At 56.7% G+C, this 14,491-nt stretch overlaps 1 protein-coding gene across 1 annotated transcript; it reads left to right on the plus strand.

Moving 5' to 3' along the window:
* The first annotated feature begins 1,766 nt into the window (after nt 1-1,766).
* On the plus strand, nt 1,767-14,400 carry LOC136367773 (E3 ubiquitin-protein ligase SH3RF2-like). The gene is given in 4 exon segments (XM_066329570.1): nt 1,767-2,162; nt 11,784-12,038; nt 14,138-14,276; nt 14,279-14,400. Coding segments are annotated over 4 exon segments (888 nt in total). The 5' UTR covers nt 1,767-1,790.
* The last annotated feature ends 91 nt before the right edge of the window (nt 14,401-14,491 follow it).

Consider the following 14,491-nt stretch of genomic DNA (forward strand, 5'->3'; position numbering starts at 1 on the left):
CTGATGCTGCTTGCAGCATCACTGATTAAGCAGTGTGCACCTCACCAGCCCCACACATCACCATGGGACAGACCCAGCAGCACCAAGGCAAAAGGAAACTTGAGATGGAACAGAGTGAGGTCATTGGTTCCTGGCATTATCCTCAAGATGTTTGTCAATATTTTAGTTTAGCCAAATGGCCACGATATTACAGAAATACAGAAAGATTTTGTTTCGACATAATCATGATCTTCAGGGAAGAACTTTTGAAAAAACACATTAAACCTTTCCATGCTGTACTTCTGAAGAATCCTGAAAGTAGGGCAGGGACAGCTGCAGCCTGATGGCATTACCCGAGACATCTTTGGATTTATTCTTGTCCTCTAATATTTGCAGTACTCTTCTGTTGAAAACACAGGGCTGAATCACGGCGAGGTCTGTAAGGAAAATGGTCGTGGACCTTAACTGCCCCTCCTGCTGTCCTTGGGCAATCCATGGGTATGTGCGTGCAGGCCCGGGACAGGAATTCGGCTGATAAAGGGAATAAAGTGACGGGTCCCTGAGATGGCCCCTGGGCAGAGCAGAGCCCGGCCGGGCGGGGAGGGGCCCTCGGGCCGCTCTGGCTGCTCCTGGCCGGGGCTCTCAAGGGCTGGGCTGGCGCTGGAGCAGCTGCTGCCCCACTCGTGCCCCCGGCCCCGCCGAGGCTGTCCCGGTATCCCCGGTGCCCCCGGCCCCGCCGAGGCTGTCCCGGTGTCCCTGTCCCCGCCGAGGCTGTCCCGGTGTCCCCGGTGCCCCCGGCCCCGCCGAGGCTGTCCCGGTATCCCTGGTGTCCCTGTCCCCGCCGAGGCTGTCCCGGGCAGCATCCCCGGCAAGGCGCGGCCGGAGCGGTCACTGCCCGCCCGGAGCACCGGGCACGGGAGGCCGGGTCAGCAGAGGGGCTGGCACACGGTGCCAGGGCTGTCCCGGTGCCAGGGCAGTCCCGGTGCCAGGGCTGTCCCGGTGCCAGGCTGCCCCGGTGCCAGGGCAGTCCCGGCGCCAGGGCTGCCCCGGTGCCCGTGCGGCCGCTGCAGGCCCGGGCTCGGGCCCCGCCGGGCGCAGCCCCCGGCCGGGAGCCGAACAGGTTGGGCGGCTCCGGGCTGTGGGAGGAATAATCGCCGGGGGTTGACTGAGCGAGCCGAGGCAGCCCGGGCGGGCGCGGACGGCGGTGCGGAGGCTCCCGCGGCCCGTGCCGGCGGCGGGGCGCTGGCAGGCCTCAGCGGCCGGCGGAGCGGGCCCGGCCCGGCGGCGCCGCACAGCGGGGGCGGCCCGCGCCTGCCAGCGGCGCTCACCGCCACAGCCGCGGCCGGGGCCCGGCACCGACAGGTCGGGGCTGCCCTTTATCAGCGCCTCTCATCTCCCGAGCCGGGGAGCTTCTCCGCGCAGTGCCGGTCGTGCTGCGGAGCGGGAGCGCTGCCGGCGGCTCCGGGCGCCTCTGCCCGGCCCGCAGCAGGCGGTGGCCGGCCCGCAGCAGGCAGTGGCCGGCCCGCAGCAGGCGGTGGCCGGCCCGCAGCCGCCGGTGCCCGGCCCGGAGCCGTTCCCCGGCCCCGGCTGAGTCAGGGGTGACTCATTCCCAGCCGGGCTGCGGGCGCAGGGAGTGTGTTGGCAATTGGCTGCCGGCGCGGCGCGGGATGTAGGAGGCTGCGTTCGCGCTCCTGCAGCAGCCGCTCCGCGCTGCCTCCCCCGAGCGCTCCGAGCCCGCCCGGCCCTCAGCCCCGGGGGACGCGGGCTCTGCATGGCCCCGGCTCCGCTCCTGACCGGCATCTGCGCTGAAGATGGATGACTTGGCTCTCCTTGACCTGTTGGAGTGTCCCGTGTGCTTTGAAAAGCTCGACGCCACGGCGAAGGTGCTGCCGTGCCAGCACACGTTCTGCAAGCCGTGCCTGCAGAGGATCCTGAAATCCCAGAAGGAGCTCCGGTGCCCCGAGTGCAGGACCCTCGTGCTGGGCAGCATCGAGCAGCTGCCCTCCAACCTGCTCCTCATTCGCCTCCTGGATGGAGTCAGGTGCGGCCAAAACGTCCCCAGGTTCGGCTCGATGCAGAGGTCGGGGGTCCTGTCCTCCCCCGCGTCCCTCAGGAGGGTCCCCAGGGGGCTGCAGCTGCACCAGCACCGGCTGGCCACCAACCCCCGGCTCCACATGGAAGGGGTAAGCAGCTTCTTGGTTCTTTCTTCTGCCCAGGGCATTCAAAGGTCCCTGCTGTGCGCCCAGGGCCAGGAACCTTCTCTGATAGCAGCGCTGCGGAGTGTTTGAACCGAGACTGAGTGTTTTGTTTGCGAATTTGGCTGCTGTGTTGATGTGATATTTGACTGTTTCGAGTCCACCATAGCAGAAATTGACTCCCAGGCTGAGGCAGAGCCAGCCTGCCCTTCTCCTTACAAAAACTTCCCAGAGTTTTCAGATGCTTCCTGGCTTTTGAGGGCATTTCAGGTGCTTGGACTTTCGGGCAATACACTGCTTTGGACTGATAGCAATTAAGTCAGTAATTGCAGAGCTGTAACTGTTAGTGGTGCAGAAGGTATTTCAGTAGCTGCGCCTCAGTTTCCCCGCACTGGAATAGAAGAGGGGTGCCCAGTGATGCTGCTCCTTCCAAAGTTCTTGGGGGTTCTCTAGTTAAAAATATTAAATTTTATTCACTTACAACTGTACCTAGGGACGATTTACTGGGCTAATTTTAAAATTCTAAGTTATTTCCATATTTTTCTTGAATAATGAGGAGATGGTGTTAGACCTGTTAAAAGAGCTTGGCTGAGATGGAATTTAGGGTAGAGTCTTGTGGATTGACCTTTCCCACACGTCTCTAAAACCTTTTAATAGCACTCCAAAGGTTGGCTGGAGGAGCTCGTGGGTCCCAGAGTCTGGTCAGAGCACGGCACAGGTGCTCTGCTGTGTCCTGTGGCTGTGAGCTGGCACAGGTATCCCAGGGCATCTCTGCGGTGCTGATGAGGGATCTGGATGGATCCCACACCAAAGCCCAAAGCCCTCAGAAGCTGCTCTCCCTGGTGTTTCTGCCGTGCAGGCTGAGCCCGAGGCAGTGTCCCCTCTCGGGAGCGCTGCCTGGCACAGGGACAGGGACAGGGACAGGGACAGGGACGGGGCTGGGGGCACTGGGTGACCCTGCCCAGCCCAGAGCATCCCCTGGCTGCAGCACAGGGCGTCGGGGGCCAGGAGCAGAGTGCAGCAGCTCCTTGGGCTGCTCGTGCCCCCTGCTCAGGGCCCTGCCCTGTCCTTGCTGGGAGCCCCCGGCTCTCCAGGGCAGCTGCAGGAGCTGCTGGGGCCATGTCTGCAAGGGACAAGCCACCAACAGTGACAGGTTCCAGTCCCTGCCATCCCGGGCAGAGTTCCAGCTGACAAGGAGAAGGTTGTAGTTCTTCCTACTGGACTCTCCTGGCCCTGGATAAAAGAGCACAAATACACTTGTCTGGTTTTCTTCACTCTCACTCATTTCTTATTTCTTTAACTGGTTCTCAGGACAGGTGGGAACTTGCTCCTGGTGTGAAATGGCAACATCCATCCATCCATAGTTTTTGCAAAAGCTTTTAAGACCGACTTAAGACCAAACTCCTGGGAATCAGCAGAGCCAGTGAGCACCAGGGGAGAAGTGGCTGTGGCTGGCTCCTTGGCACTGGGATAGCCCTCTGAGCTCCTGTGCCTCTCTGGGAAGGGATATAAAACACATTACATCTTAGACTTAATTAGTTACTTAATTGTAAAACACTTTGGAATTCTCTGCTGCAAGGTGAAGAATGCAACCTATTAGTCACATTTTGGTTTTAGTGGTTTTAAATGCCTGCATTCAGGACCAGAGGTTACTTTGGGTGCTCCAGTGGGATGTTATTGGATTTGGAACCTCCCCTGAGCTGGCACTCGGTGACAGCAGCGTGTCACCCAACACAGCAGGGACACATCTGAAAGTGCCTGTGCACTTTCAAAGATGAGACTGTGATGAGGGTGACTTGTCATCTCCCTGCCCCATGGATGCTTGAGTTCCACGGTCACCTGCAGCAGTCTGGGTAAGCAGAGATCCCCGGGTGTTTGTGAAGCTCAGAGCAGGTTCTTTTTGTCAGGAATCACAGTGAGAGCAGCTGCCCTGCAGTGCTGCTCACCCTGCCACAGCTCTGCCCTGGGCACTCAGAATTGCAGTGTCCATGTGCTGCTGCAGAGGAAGGTCCCCAAAAACAGACTGCCCCAATCTGCAGGGGCTGCTAATGACCCCAGTGCTATCCACCACCTTGTGCTGCAAAGCAAACACCATGACGTGCCTCCCACAGCTCTGCAGCCAGAGCCAGCACCCAGCCAGGATAGGGGCCAGCATTTGGTTTTACCAAGGCTGCTCTATAAATAAACTTCCTTTACTTCCTGGAGCTGAGAACATCACAAGCTGGATCAAAGTTTCTCTCTCAGCAGAGATGTTTCCTTGCCAGCTCTTTGCTCTTCATGCTCATGAGCCTCCATGAAGGCAAAAAATAAAATCAATCCCTCATCACCCAGCAAGCCAAGAGCTCGTCTCATTCTGAGCAGGAGGAGCAAGAGGCCCCCACGGAGCTGCTGGATTAGCACAAATACAACACTTGGTTTGTGGTCAGGAATTTCCCAGAGCCAGCTGTTAAAAAACAGGGAATTTTCTAATTACAGCCCATCCCAAGCGATTTATTTGCTGGCATTTAAATCCCTTTTGAATCCACTTCCTACGAGCTAACGTGGTGCGGGCACGTGCTGGGTTTGTGCACATGGGCCCGTGTGAGCACGGCCTGGCTGTGCCAGCCCTGAGCCCCCAGCCCCTGCACTGCCCACGGCTGCTCCTGGCACCTCAGCCAGGCCTGCACATCCTGAGCACCAACGCAGAGAGGACGAGCCTTTGGATTTTCAGAATCTCCACATAATAAACTGTCTGGGATTGAAGAATAAAAGGACTTGCTGGGAGGTGTATGCGTAAATAAGCCACGCTGAAGCCTTTGAACTCTAAGGAGCCGCCCCTGGCATGTGCCAGGTGTGGTTACAGCTTGTGCTGAGCTCCTCCTCACCTGGCTGCAGCCCCAGGTGAGCAAGCAGACCGTGTGTGCTGAGGTGTGCACAAACCTCCCACGTCTCTTCAGGGGGTAGGATGGCCCAGGTGCACCCTGCACAGAACTCCATCCAGGCCCTGAACAGATACTCGGGTGCTGAACTTTGTCATGCAACAAACATGGGACAGGGAGCCAGAGGAGAAAAGTTCCCGGTGTGACAGCTTGCCTTGGGAAAACACGGACCACGCAGATTTAACTGTGACTTGGGCTATTTTCTGTTCGCATGAACCGAGTGCTCAACACCCCCCTCCAGCATTTCATGGGAGATAGACAGATAACACCTCTATTGGGATAAAAATACTCTGCACTCCAACGTCCCACCTTCACACGGACGTCTATAGATAGTGCCTGCGTCTTGGTATTTTCTCCTCCCCCAGAATCATCTCCAGCTCCTCTCTGCATTTGACAGACAGGACTTGGATTGCTGGAGCTTCTTGAAGTCTTCTTCAGAGCAGGCTCCATGTTTGCCCCTGGCAGAGCAAGAGAGTTTCCTGGCCCCCTCACTGAGCCAGCCCCTTCCCCACGATCCTGAGCCCCAGCAGTCCCTGGGCAGTCACAGCAATGGCCCCAACACACCCCAACACGTGTGTCCCGTGCCCTGGAGCTGGCCAAGAGCTGTGGGGATGTCACACACCCGTGGGTGCTGGGCTCTGCCTGGGGCAGTGCTGCTGGCTCCTGTCCCACCAGAGCATCCTCTCAGCCCACAGCTGCTGGTGCCACAGGCCCCTCAGCTGGACATGGAGATGCTTCATTTGGCTGCAGGATTCTGTGTGGTCTTAGGGCCCGTCTGGAGGAAGGATTTGTCCCAAATCTCCACTGCCGTGTCCCATCAGGGTTCATCTCATTCTGAGAGAATGAGGAGCTGCTCCCACAGTGCTGGTGGCACCTTGTGCCAGGCATTGCTGTGTTTTCTCCCTGTGTGTGTAGTTTTAGCACTTTCATCCACTACAAAGGGAGTGAGGTCAGCACAGGCTGATGCACAACACACACCCCAAAAGCTGTGTGAGCAACAGAGGCAGCACGGGGCACTCCTGGGTGGTACCTCGGGCAGTGGGAAGCCCAGAGACCTCCACAGCCAACAGCAGGAGCCAGTTTCCCTGGTTTTACAAAATTAGGTACCAAGCTGCAAACACATAAAAGTGTTTTAATTTGTTTCCAAGGCAATGAGTCAGGCTCAGATGGAGAGTCAGGAATAGCACAGCAGGGCTCCTCTGCCAGCTCACCTGCACAGTGCCGTGGTCAGCCAGGAGCCTCAGGGTCTGAGCCCCTCCTGTCCCATTTTCCCCACTGTCCCTGTGGCCATGGAGCTGCTCGCTGGCCCTGCTGTCCCTGCAGAGGGAGGGTGGGGAGGAGGCACAGCGCCAGGGCTGGGGGCAGTGGGTGCCCTGGGAGAGGGGAGAGCTCTCCCTGCTGCCAGCACCAGCGTTAGAGGGGCCACGGGCAGAGATGGCCACATTGCCAGGGCTGGAGCACTGGCTGAGGAGCCACGGCAGCACTCCCTTTCCCGGCACAGGGAGGGCACGGAACCAGCAGGGAGAGGGCCCAGGAGCAGCAGCAGGATGCAGTTTCCTCCCTGCACAGTAAACAGCCTCTTCTGAGAGCGGTGCTGCTGAGGCAGAGCATCATGACTGGGCACGCCGAGGGCTGACACAGTTTGTTTTCCGTGCAGCTTAAAGCCATGACACACAACTTAACCACTGCCCGGGACTGCTGACAGCAGCACAGACTCATCTGATAGAGAGCAGCCAGCCAAGAGGCGTGAGAGGCTTTCCTGCAGACCCTGCAGCCTGAGCTCGCTGGGACCCTGCCCCAGCACGGCCCTGCCCTGTCCTCCCTTTCCTCTCCCCCTGTCCTGCTCTCCTGTGCCCCTGCAGCCCTGCCAGCAGCAAAGCCACACTCAGCTCCAGCCCTGGGCGCCCCTCCTGCTCAGCTGAATGTGCCCCGTGTTTCACACAGCAAAGTGAAGCCTGATCCAGCTGTGTCCCCCTGTGTCCCCCTGGGGCAGCCCCAGCACTCCAGGGATTCCTCTGGGGCTGGCACTCAGCATCTGCCATCCTCTCCATCAGAGAGGCTGCTCCGGGTTTTCTTTAATCATTTCCCCCGTTTTCCATGTCACCTTTGCGCTCCACAGCCAGGCCGGGTTCAGGGTGACAGGAGCCTCTATGCCGTGGTACACCAGGGCTGTGAGGGAGCAGAGAGGGTCAGTGCCCTTCACCAGCAGCCGCAGCCATGCAGATGGAGCAGCACAAAACCAGCTAAACCCACACAATTCACACCTCCAGCATCTCCCCGTGGTGGCCAGTTGGCTCGGGAGCAGGTGGCCACCAGCATTAGCCGTGGCCAGTGCTGGCCTCCCGTTTAGGCAGGCCCAGGAGGGAATGGGGCAGCTCCAGGGCTGGGGTGAGCAGGAGGGACTGGCTTTGTTCTCCCTGCTGCACACTGTCTACCTGTGCTTGGAAGACAGGAACAATCCTCCTCAGGGAAGAAATAATTCAGTAACCACCCAACTGTCTGAATCCTCAGAATGTAATTATGTGAAGAGATTGAAATGACAAGTTCACTTTTGAAGGTTTTGTTCTCTGTGACAAGGCTGAAGTTATCTCCTCTGCCGAAATGCAGAAAAACAGAATTGTAATGGCAATTAATTTACATTCAAATAGCTCTTTTCATCCACCTGGATCCTGCAGAGCCCTGAACTGTGCTAGCTGAGCACACAAGTGAGTGATGGGGCTCATTCATGCCATGGAGACATGGGCAGCTGTGGCAGATGTTGGAGGCAGCTCTCAGTGAGCAGAAGGGATGGAGATGTTATAGATCATGTCTATAAAAACCGGCGTGTGCACATCCTTGGGTGTCCGTGTGTGGATAATCCCAGCTCCACGTGCCCGGTTAAGGCAGAGCTCAGCAGGAGCACGGCCTGGGCTGTGCCCTCACATCTGCCCTGGAGTCACTGGCTGCCCCAGGGCGAGGCATTCACCCTGCTCTCTGCTGTCCTGTCTCCTGCACGAGGTCCTTGGCGTGGTTTTAAAGGGAGTTGCCTGGGACAAGGTTTGGGGACATTCCCAGCTTCCATCAGGAGCCTGTCCTCTTCCCTGTGCTCCTGGCTCTGCTCCCAGTGATCCCTCCCCAGCCAGCACCACGGGCTGCTTCTGCTTCTCCTTTGTGTGAATCCCCGTGCTCCAAGTAGGGTCCTTCAGGAGTTACAGCCTGCTCATTTCAGGTAGTCAGAGTGCATTTCTCTGCTAGGAAGAGACGCCCCAAATTGCTTCCTCACACACACATACGTATTTTTAATCTTTGTTTTGTGCGGAGGGAGACTCAGAGGCATTGGATGTCTGCCCAGCTCAACTGATGCCAAATGCCAAAAATAGTGAAAAAAATCAATCTTTTCTCTCTTATTGGCCTCAATCCACCGAGAACGGGGACAAGGAGCTGAAGTGCATCTGCCATGACCATCCCTGCTGGCAGAGTGGCCAAGGAGAGAAAAGCATCTCCCCCAGAGATGGTGCTGCTGCACGAGGGTTCTGCTGCACGCCCGGCCTTACCTGCTGCCGTCCTCTCCCCAGGGCTCTCCCACACTCTCTCCAGGCACTCCCATGGCCAGGGGCACCTGGGCTCAGCCTCTCTGAGAGCCTGGAGCAGCTCCTGGGTCTCACTCAGGCATGATGGAGGAGAAAAACAGAGGAGAAAATCAGGAAAAAGTGAGGCAGCATCGAAAAAAGTAACAGGCATCCCCAAAATGGATTCTTCACTGTGTTTCTCTCTCTCTGGTGCTGGGCAGCGATACTGTACACAAACTTCTAGCAGCCTTGTGTTTTTCCCAAAGCTGCTCCCAGTATTTTCTCAGCAGGGTGTTCAGACAGATGCCACGATGTGCAACACTAGGCTGAACATTTGCTGCCACTACCACCCTGATAAAACAAAACGCTGGCTTTGGATGAGCCGAAAGCAGCTGGACGTGCTAACGGGAGAAGACTCTCAAACCACAGCAGGTCCTCCTGCCCCTGCCAGGGACCACGTTCTGTCCTGGCAGAGAGAGCTTCTCCCTCTGCCCTCAGCCCTCCAGGCGCTCCTCGGCTTTATCGCAGCTTAATTAGCACCTAGTTTCTGCCTTTGCAATTAACCTACTTTGAATAAAGAAAACAGGTCCCTAGCAGAGGATCTGGGACACCCAGGAGTGGGCAGGAACCAGCCCAAACTGAGACAGGGCTCAGAGCAGCTCAGAGCTGCAGCCACAGGAGAGGAGTGGAGAGGCTCTGACCTCCCACCCACGGGGGCTCTGCTGCCCCACCGCGGCTCCAGCCCCGTGGGTGCCACAGGGAGGTCCCGCTGTTCTCTCCTGCACCCTAAAACATGTCAAAAAACAGGGACTCTGCATGTCTTTCTGAAATCTCCAGCTTGCAGCTGTATTTTGTGATGGGCCTGTACAGTAAAAACCACATTAGTTGCTCTCTGTGGGTAGGAAAAGGCTTAGTTGATGTCCTAAATAAAGTTGGGAAATCAATGGGACATTTTTAGCTCAGTATCTGAAAAGCCAAAACAAAATTTCATTTAAGAATTTTAAAATATCAAAACCTACAGACTTTGGAAAAAGCTGGCTTGGGTTGGGAGATTTGAAAGAGCAGCAAAGTGTGAGGACAGGGTTAAACAGGAGGGGAAGAGCTGAAGGTTGTGAGTGTGGTTAGAGGAAGAAAGAGCCCACTCATCCAGCCATCCATACATCCAGGTGGAGGGATGTGTTCAGCCAGACCCAGCACCACAAACACACCAGTCCCACCCAGGGTTCGGGTATTTCTCCCACTCTGCCCTGCTGCTTCATCCCTTTGCCTGCTGGAGAAAGGATATCCCAGACTCTCAGGCACTCTGTTCCTTGCCCTGTTCCCAGTTAGCACCAGGTATGCATTTCATTTCTGAGTTTCTCTTCTTTTAATACATTTCCATAACTCATTCACGCTGCCTTTAATGTTCTGCTGTATCCTGCTGTTCCCTCACATCCCAGACGTGGCTGCTCCTCCTCCCAAGCCCTGTTCTCACACTCTGTGAAAGCCCCGTTTGTTTTCTGGTTGCTCCTGAGGCAGTCCGAGGTCTGAGCTGCTCCTGTTTGTGTGACAGCAGCCAGCGGTCCCCCGTGGCTCTGCCGAGAAGCTGCTGTCCTGTTCTGTGCCCTCTCCTGCTGTCCTCGCACATCCCGGTGTGTTTGCAGGGGAGTCTCCATGGCACCTGGAGTGCTGGTGGGGAGCAGCACTGGCCCCAGCCTCCCTCTCCCGTTTCCTTTCCCCCCGCGAGGTGCTGGGGTGTCGCTGAGCCAGCACATGTGTTTACTGGGAGCACAAATTAAGAGAGAGAATGACTTAATTAGAACTAAACATTAAACTAATTGCTTCCCATTTCAAAAGCTTTGAAGTAAAAGCCGTACACGAAATTTTTCTCTTCTTGGTTCCTTCTCCCTACCAGGCACCAGGGTTTGGGGACGCTGGAAGATGCCTTGTTTCCAAAACATTCCAATATCCTGGGAAATTTGATCTTTCCACGGTTCTGGAAACTAACACTGAGATTCTCACTCCCACCCTCCTGACCCTGCAAAGTCAGAGAGAGGCAGAGAGGCAGGGAGCTCTGCAGGAGTCCTGCCCGAGCCCTGGGCACAGGCACAGCTGGGTCTGGGGCCGGTGCACAGTAAAAGGGGGAAATGTGGAATGTGTCACAGAAGTCTCCTGTGAGATGAGTGGGATGGGGTGTGGCCCCTGGCTCGCAGGAGCTGCAGGGCACAGTGCTCACCGTGCCACAGCAGCTGGCGGCCTCCAAAGAGGGGAGGAAGGACAGGGCAGAGCCCAGGGAGGGAGAGGTGAACAGTCCCTGTCCCTGGGCACTTCTGCTCCAAGCTGCTCCAGGCTCTGGGGCCAGGGACAATCCCAACTTCCCAACTCCCCAGCATGGAGCTGTGCCTCCAGCTGAGGCCAGGAATGGAGCTCAGCAGTTGGGGTATCCCCCCAAGGTGTAGGGCCACTCTGTGCCCAGGAGCCCTCGCTGAGGGAGGCACAGCCCACACAGAGCTCTGCTCCAGGCTGGGCCAAGCACAGCAGCTTGGGGGAACTTGGGCATTTCATCAGTGAGAGCCAAGATCACAACAATCCCTGCATCTCTTCTGGGTTGGGCATATCTCTGCTATGTCACGTTACACTGCAACAATGATAACATTTATCATCCCGTAACCCAGGAAAGGGCTGAAATAAACTCACAGCCACATGTGTTAAAGCAGGGATAGAGCCATGGGAGCACAGAACCTGCGCTCACCTTGCTCTGCTGCATTCTCCTGGCAGGTGACAGCCACCAGCTTGGCTGGATGATGGCTGTGACCTCCAGTCCTTCTGAATAGAAATACCTGGGTCATTAAAATGGATTTTGTCTTGGAGGAGCCCTTATAGCAGGCAATAAGAACCTTGGGAAGACTAGTTTAAGGCCTTAAACTGTTTCTTAATATTCTTAAACAGTCCAGCCTGCTTTTCATCTTGATACAAACTTAGCATAAGTATTTGGGAGCTTGTCTTCATTAGTAAAACCCATCAAGGAAGGATGTGGGTAGTTAATCCTAATAAATGCATGCTTAAGCCTTAGACTTCTGCATTTTTTTCTCATTAATTGTGAGCACTTTTGGGGACCTCTGTCTGTGTGGGACAAACTGCAGGGGCTGTTTCTCATCCCCCAGGTGCCACGAGCCAGGGCCCTGTACACCTACCGTGGGCACAACCCCGGGGAGCTGCGCTTCAACAAGGGCGACACGATCGTGCTGCTGCGGCAGCTGGATGAGAACTGGTACCTGGGAGAGCTCAACGGCAGCAGCGGCGTGTTCCCGGCCAGCTCCGTGCAGGTGATCAAACACCTGCCCCTGCCCCGCCCCCTCTTCAGCCTGGACCTGCGCGGCCGGGACAGGGGGGACAGCAAGGAGCTGACCCTCCAAAAGGTACGGGACAGGGGGGACAGCAAGGAGCTGACCCTCCAAAAGGTACGGGACAGGGCGACAGCAAGGAGCTGACCCTCCAAAGGTACGGGACAGGGGGACAGCAAGGACACCCTGACCTCTAAAGGGTACGGGACAGGGGGGACAGCAAGGAGCTGACCCTCCAAAAGGTACGGGACAGGGGGGACAGCAAGGACATCCTGACCTCTAAAGGGTACGGGACAGGGGGGACAGCAAGGAGCTGACCCTCCAAAAGGTACGGGACAGGGGCGACAGCAAGGACATCCTGACCCTCCAAAAGGTATGGGACAGGGGGGACAGCAAGGAGCTGACCCTCCAAAAGGTACGGGATAGGGGCGACAGCAAGGACACCCTGACCTACAAAGGGTACAGGACACGGGGAGCACAGGGACATCCTGACCTTACAAATGGTACAGGACAGGGCAGGGCATGGGGACATCCTGACCCTCCAGAAGGCACCACCCGCAGCCCCAGGGTGTCTGAGCCACTCCCCAGCTCCTCAGGAGCACCTCTGGGTGTCTGAGGGTCCCGCAGCCCCCTGAGCCCCTGCTGCCAGCATTAACCCTCCCTGCACCGGCCCCCTGGGCACACAGGGTGACAAGGAGCACCCGCAGAGGGACACGGGGTGGCCGGCACCAGCTCAGCATGTCACAGGTGATGTTCCGGGCTCCAGAGACCTTCCAGCCACCCTGGCAGAACTCTGCCAGCACTGGTCTAGACATTAATTGTGTTGTGCAGTTTAGCCTGAGATGCAGGCTGTAAATGGCACCAGTTCTAGAAATAAATTAATACTTGCAATGCCGTAATTACACCAAGCTCTGCTTTGTGGCTGTTTTATAGAAGGACACAAGCAAAACATCTTATTTGAAGCTCTAATACATTTTTTTAAATGTCTTTTCATTTAATGAAATCATTTTAGCTTCAGTAATGACTTATTCAAGTCTGGCATTAACAGACACAAGTTAGTTAAGGGACACATACAGCCACCAAGAAATTAGAAATTAATTCTAGAGAAGGCAAAGGTAGGGCTACTGTGGGAGACATAGGGCTCTTCCAGCCCTGACTCGCAGTTTGTGCGCCATTTTATGATATCTTCTGGATTTAGATAGGCAGAAAAATGTTTCCAGTTTGCTCAAATGCAGAAATACAGGATGGCCATGGCACATATGTACCTACACACACAGTGTGGGCTTTAAACCTTATTTTGGAGAGGGAAAATGAGAGAACCATCCCTGCTGTAAAATGACAATATCTGGGAGCCACCTGTACCTCTCCTGCCATGTCTCCCTCTCCATTCCAGGCATCGAGCACATTGCCTCCCACGAGTGGGTGAGATTCTCCAAGTTTTGCAATTCATTAATGTCAACAGTAAATCATGATTAATTCCTCTGGCACCCGTGGTGGTGAAGAACACTGTCACCACATGCCCTTTGCCACTAACACCCTGCTCAGCAGTTTCCAAGAAGTAGTGTGTGAACGCTGCCCGTATGCAAACTCGGGCCTGCCTCTCCCTCATTAACCCCGATCCCAACAAGCCAGGATGTTTTCAAGGGAAGCAGCATCGAGCCACGAGTTGCTCAAGCTGACAGAGATGGAACTGGGTGGGTCTAACCCTGCTGGGAGTGCCACCATCAGTGAGCCCGTGCCATACCCTCAGCTGCAGCGCTTGGCTGTCCTGCTGCAGGATGCCCCCACGTGTGCCAGCACAGGCAGGGACACAGGAGTCGAAACACCCCTTCTAACGCAGAGTCAGAGTTATTAAGTACAGCTCTCCCAGCACCTCTGCCAGCCAAAGTTGTGGACAAGGAATATCCCGGGGGAGCATTCATTAACCCCTCAGCAGCCCCTTGTCTTAGCACAAGTTTTTTCAAACCAATTTTAATTTCGCTGTCAGCTTTGAGTGGAGAATTTTACACCCCGAGTTTGTCACTGACGACCAGAGGAGGAATGACAGACCCCGAGATTTTAAAGATAACCTGCATCTTATAGCTTAAAGCAGCTCTGCTGCCCGATGGGACCGGGGAGCAGGGCAGTGCCAGGGTAACCTCTGGAATCCATCGGCCTCCTGTTGTCTCTTCCAGCCCAGCAGCCCCGCGCAGCAGCTCCTGCAGGCCACCAAGAGCCACGTGTCCCCGCAGGCCAGGCCCGCGGTCCCCAAGGGGCCCGAGGTCCCCAAGGTGCCCGAGGCCCGGCGGAAGAGCCTGCGGCAGTTCTCCATCACCCGGCCCTGAACACGCTGAACCGCATGGTGCACGCCGAGCGCCCGGCGCTGCACATCAGCTCCCCCGGCTCATCAGCTCCAGCAACCCCAGCGGGCCCACCCAGAGCAGCGACAGGGCCGTAGCTGCCCTGCGGGAGCCCGCTCCAGGTAAGGAGGGCCACCTCGGCACCCGCCCCCGGCACGGGCCCCGGGGCACGGGGAGCCTGCCCTGGGG

Source organism: Sylvia atricapilla, chromosome 14, assembly GCF_009819655.1.
Source record: "Sylvia atricapilla isolate bSylAtr1 chromosome 14, bSylAtr1.pri, whole genome shotgun sequence".
NCBI lineage: Eukaryota > Metazoa > Chordata > Aves > Passeriformes > Sylviidae > Sylvia > Sylvia atricapilla.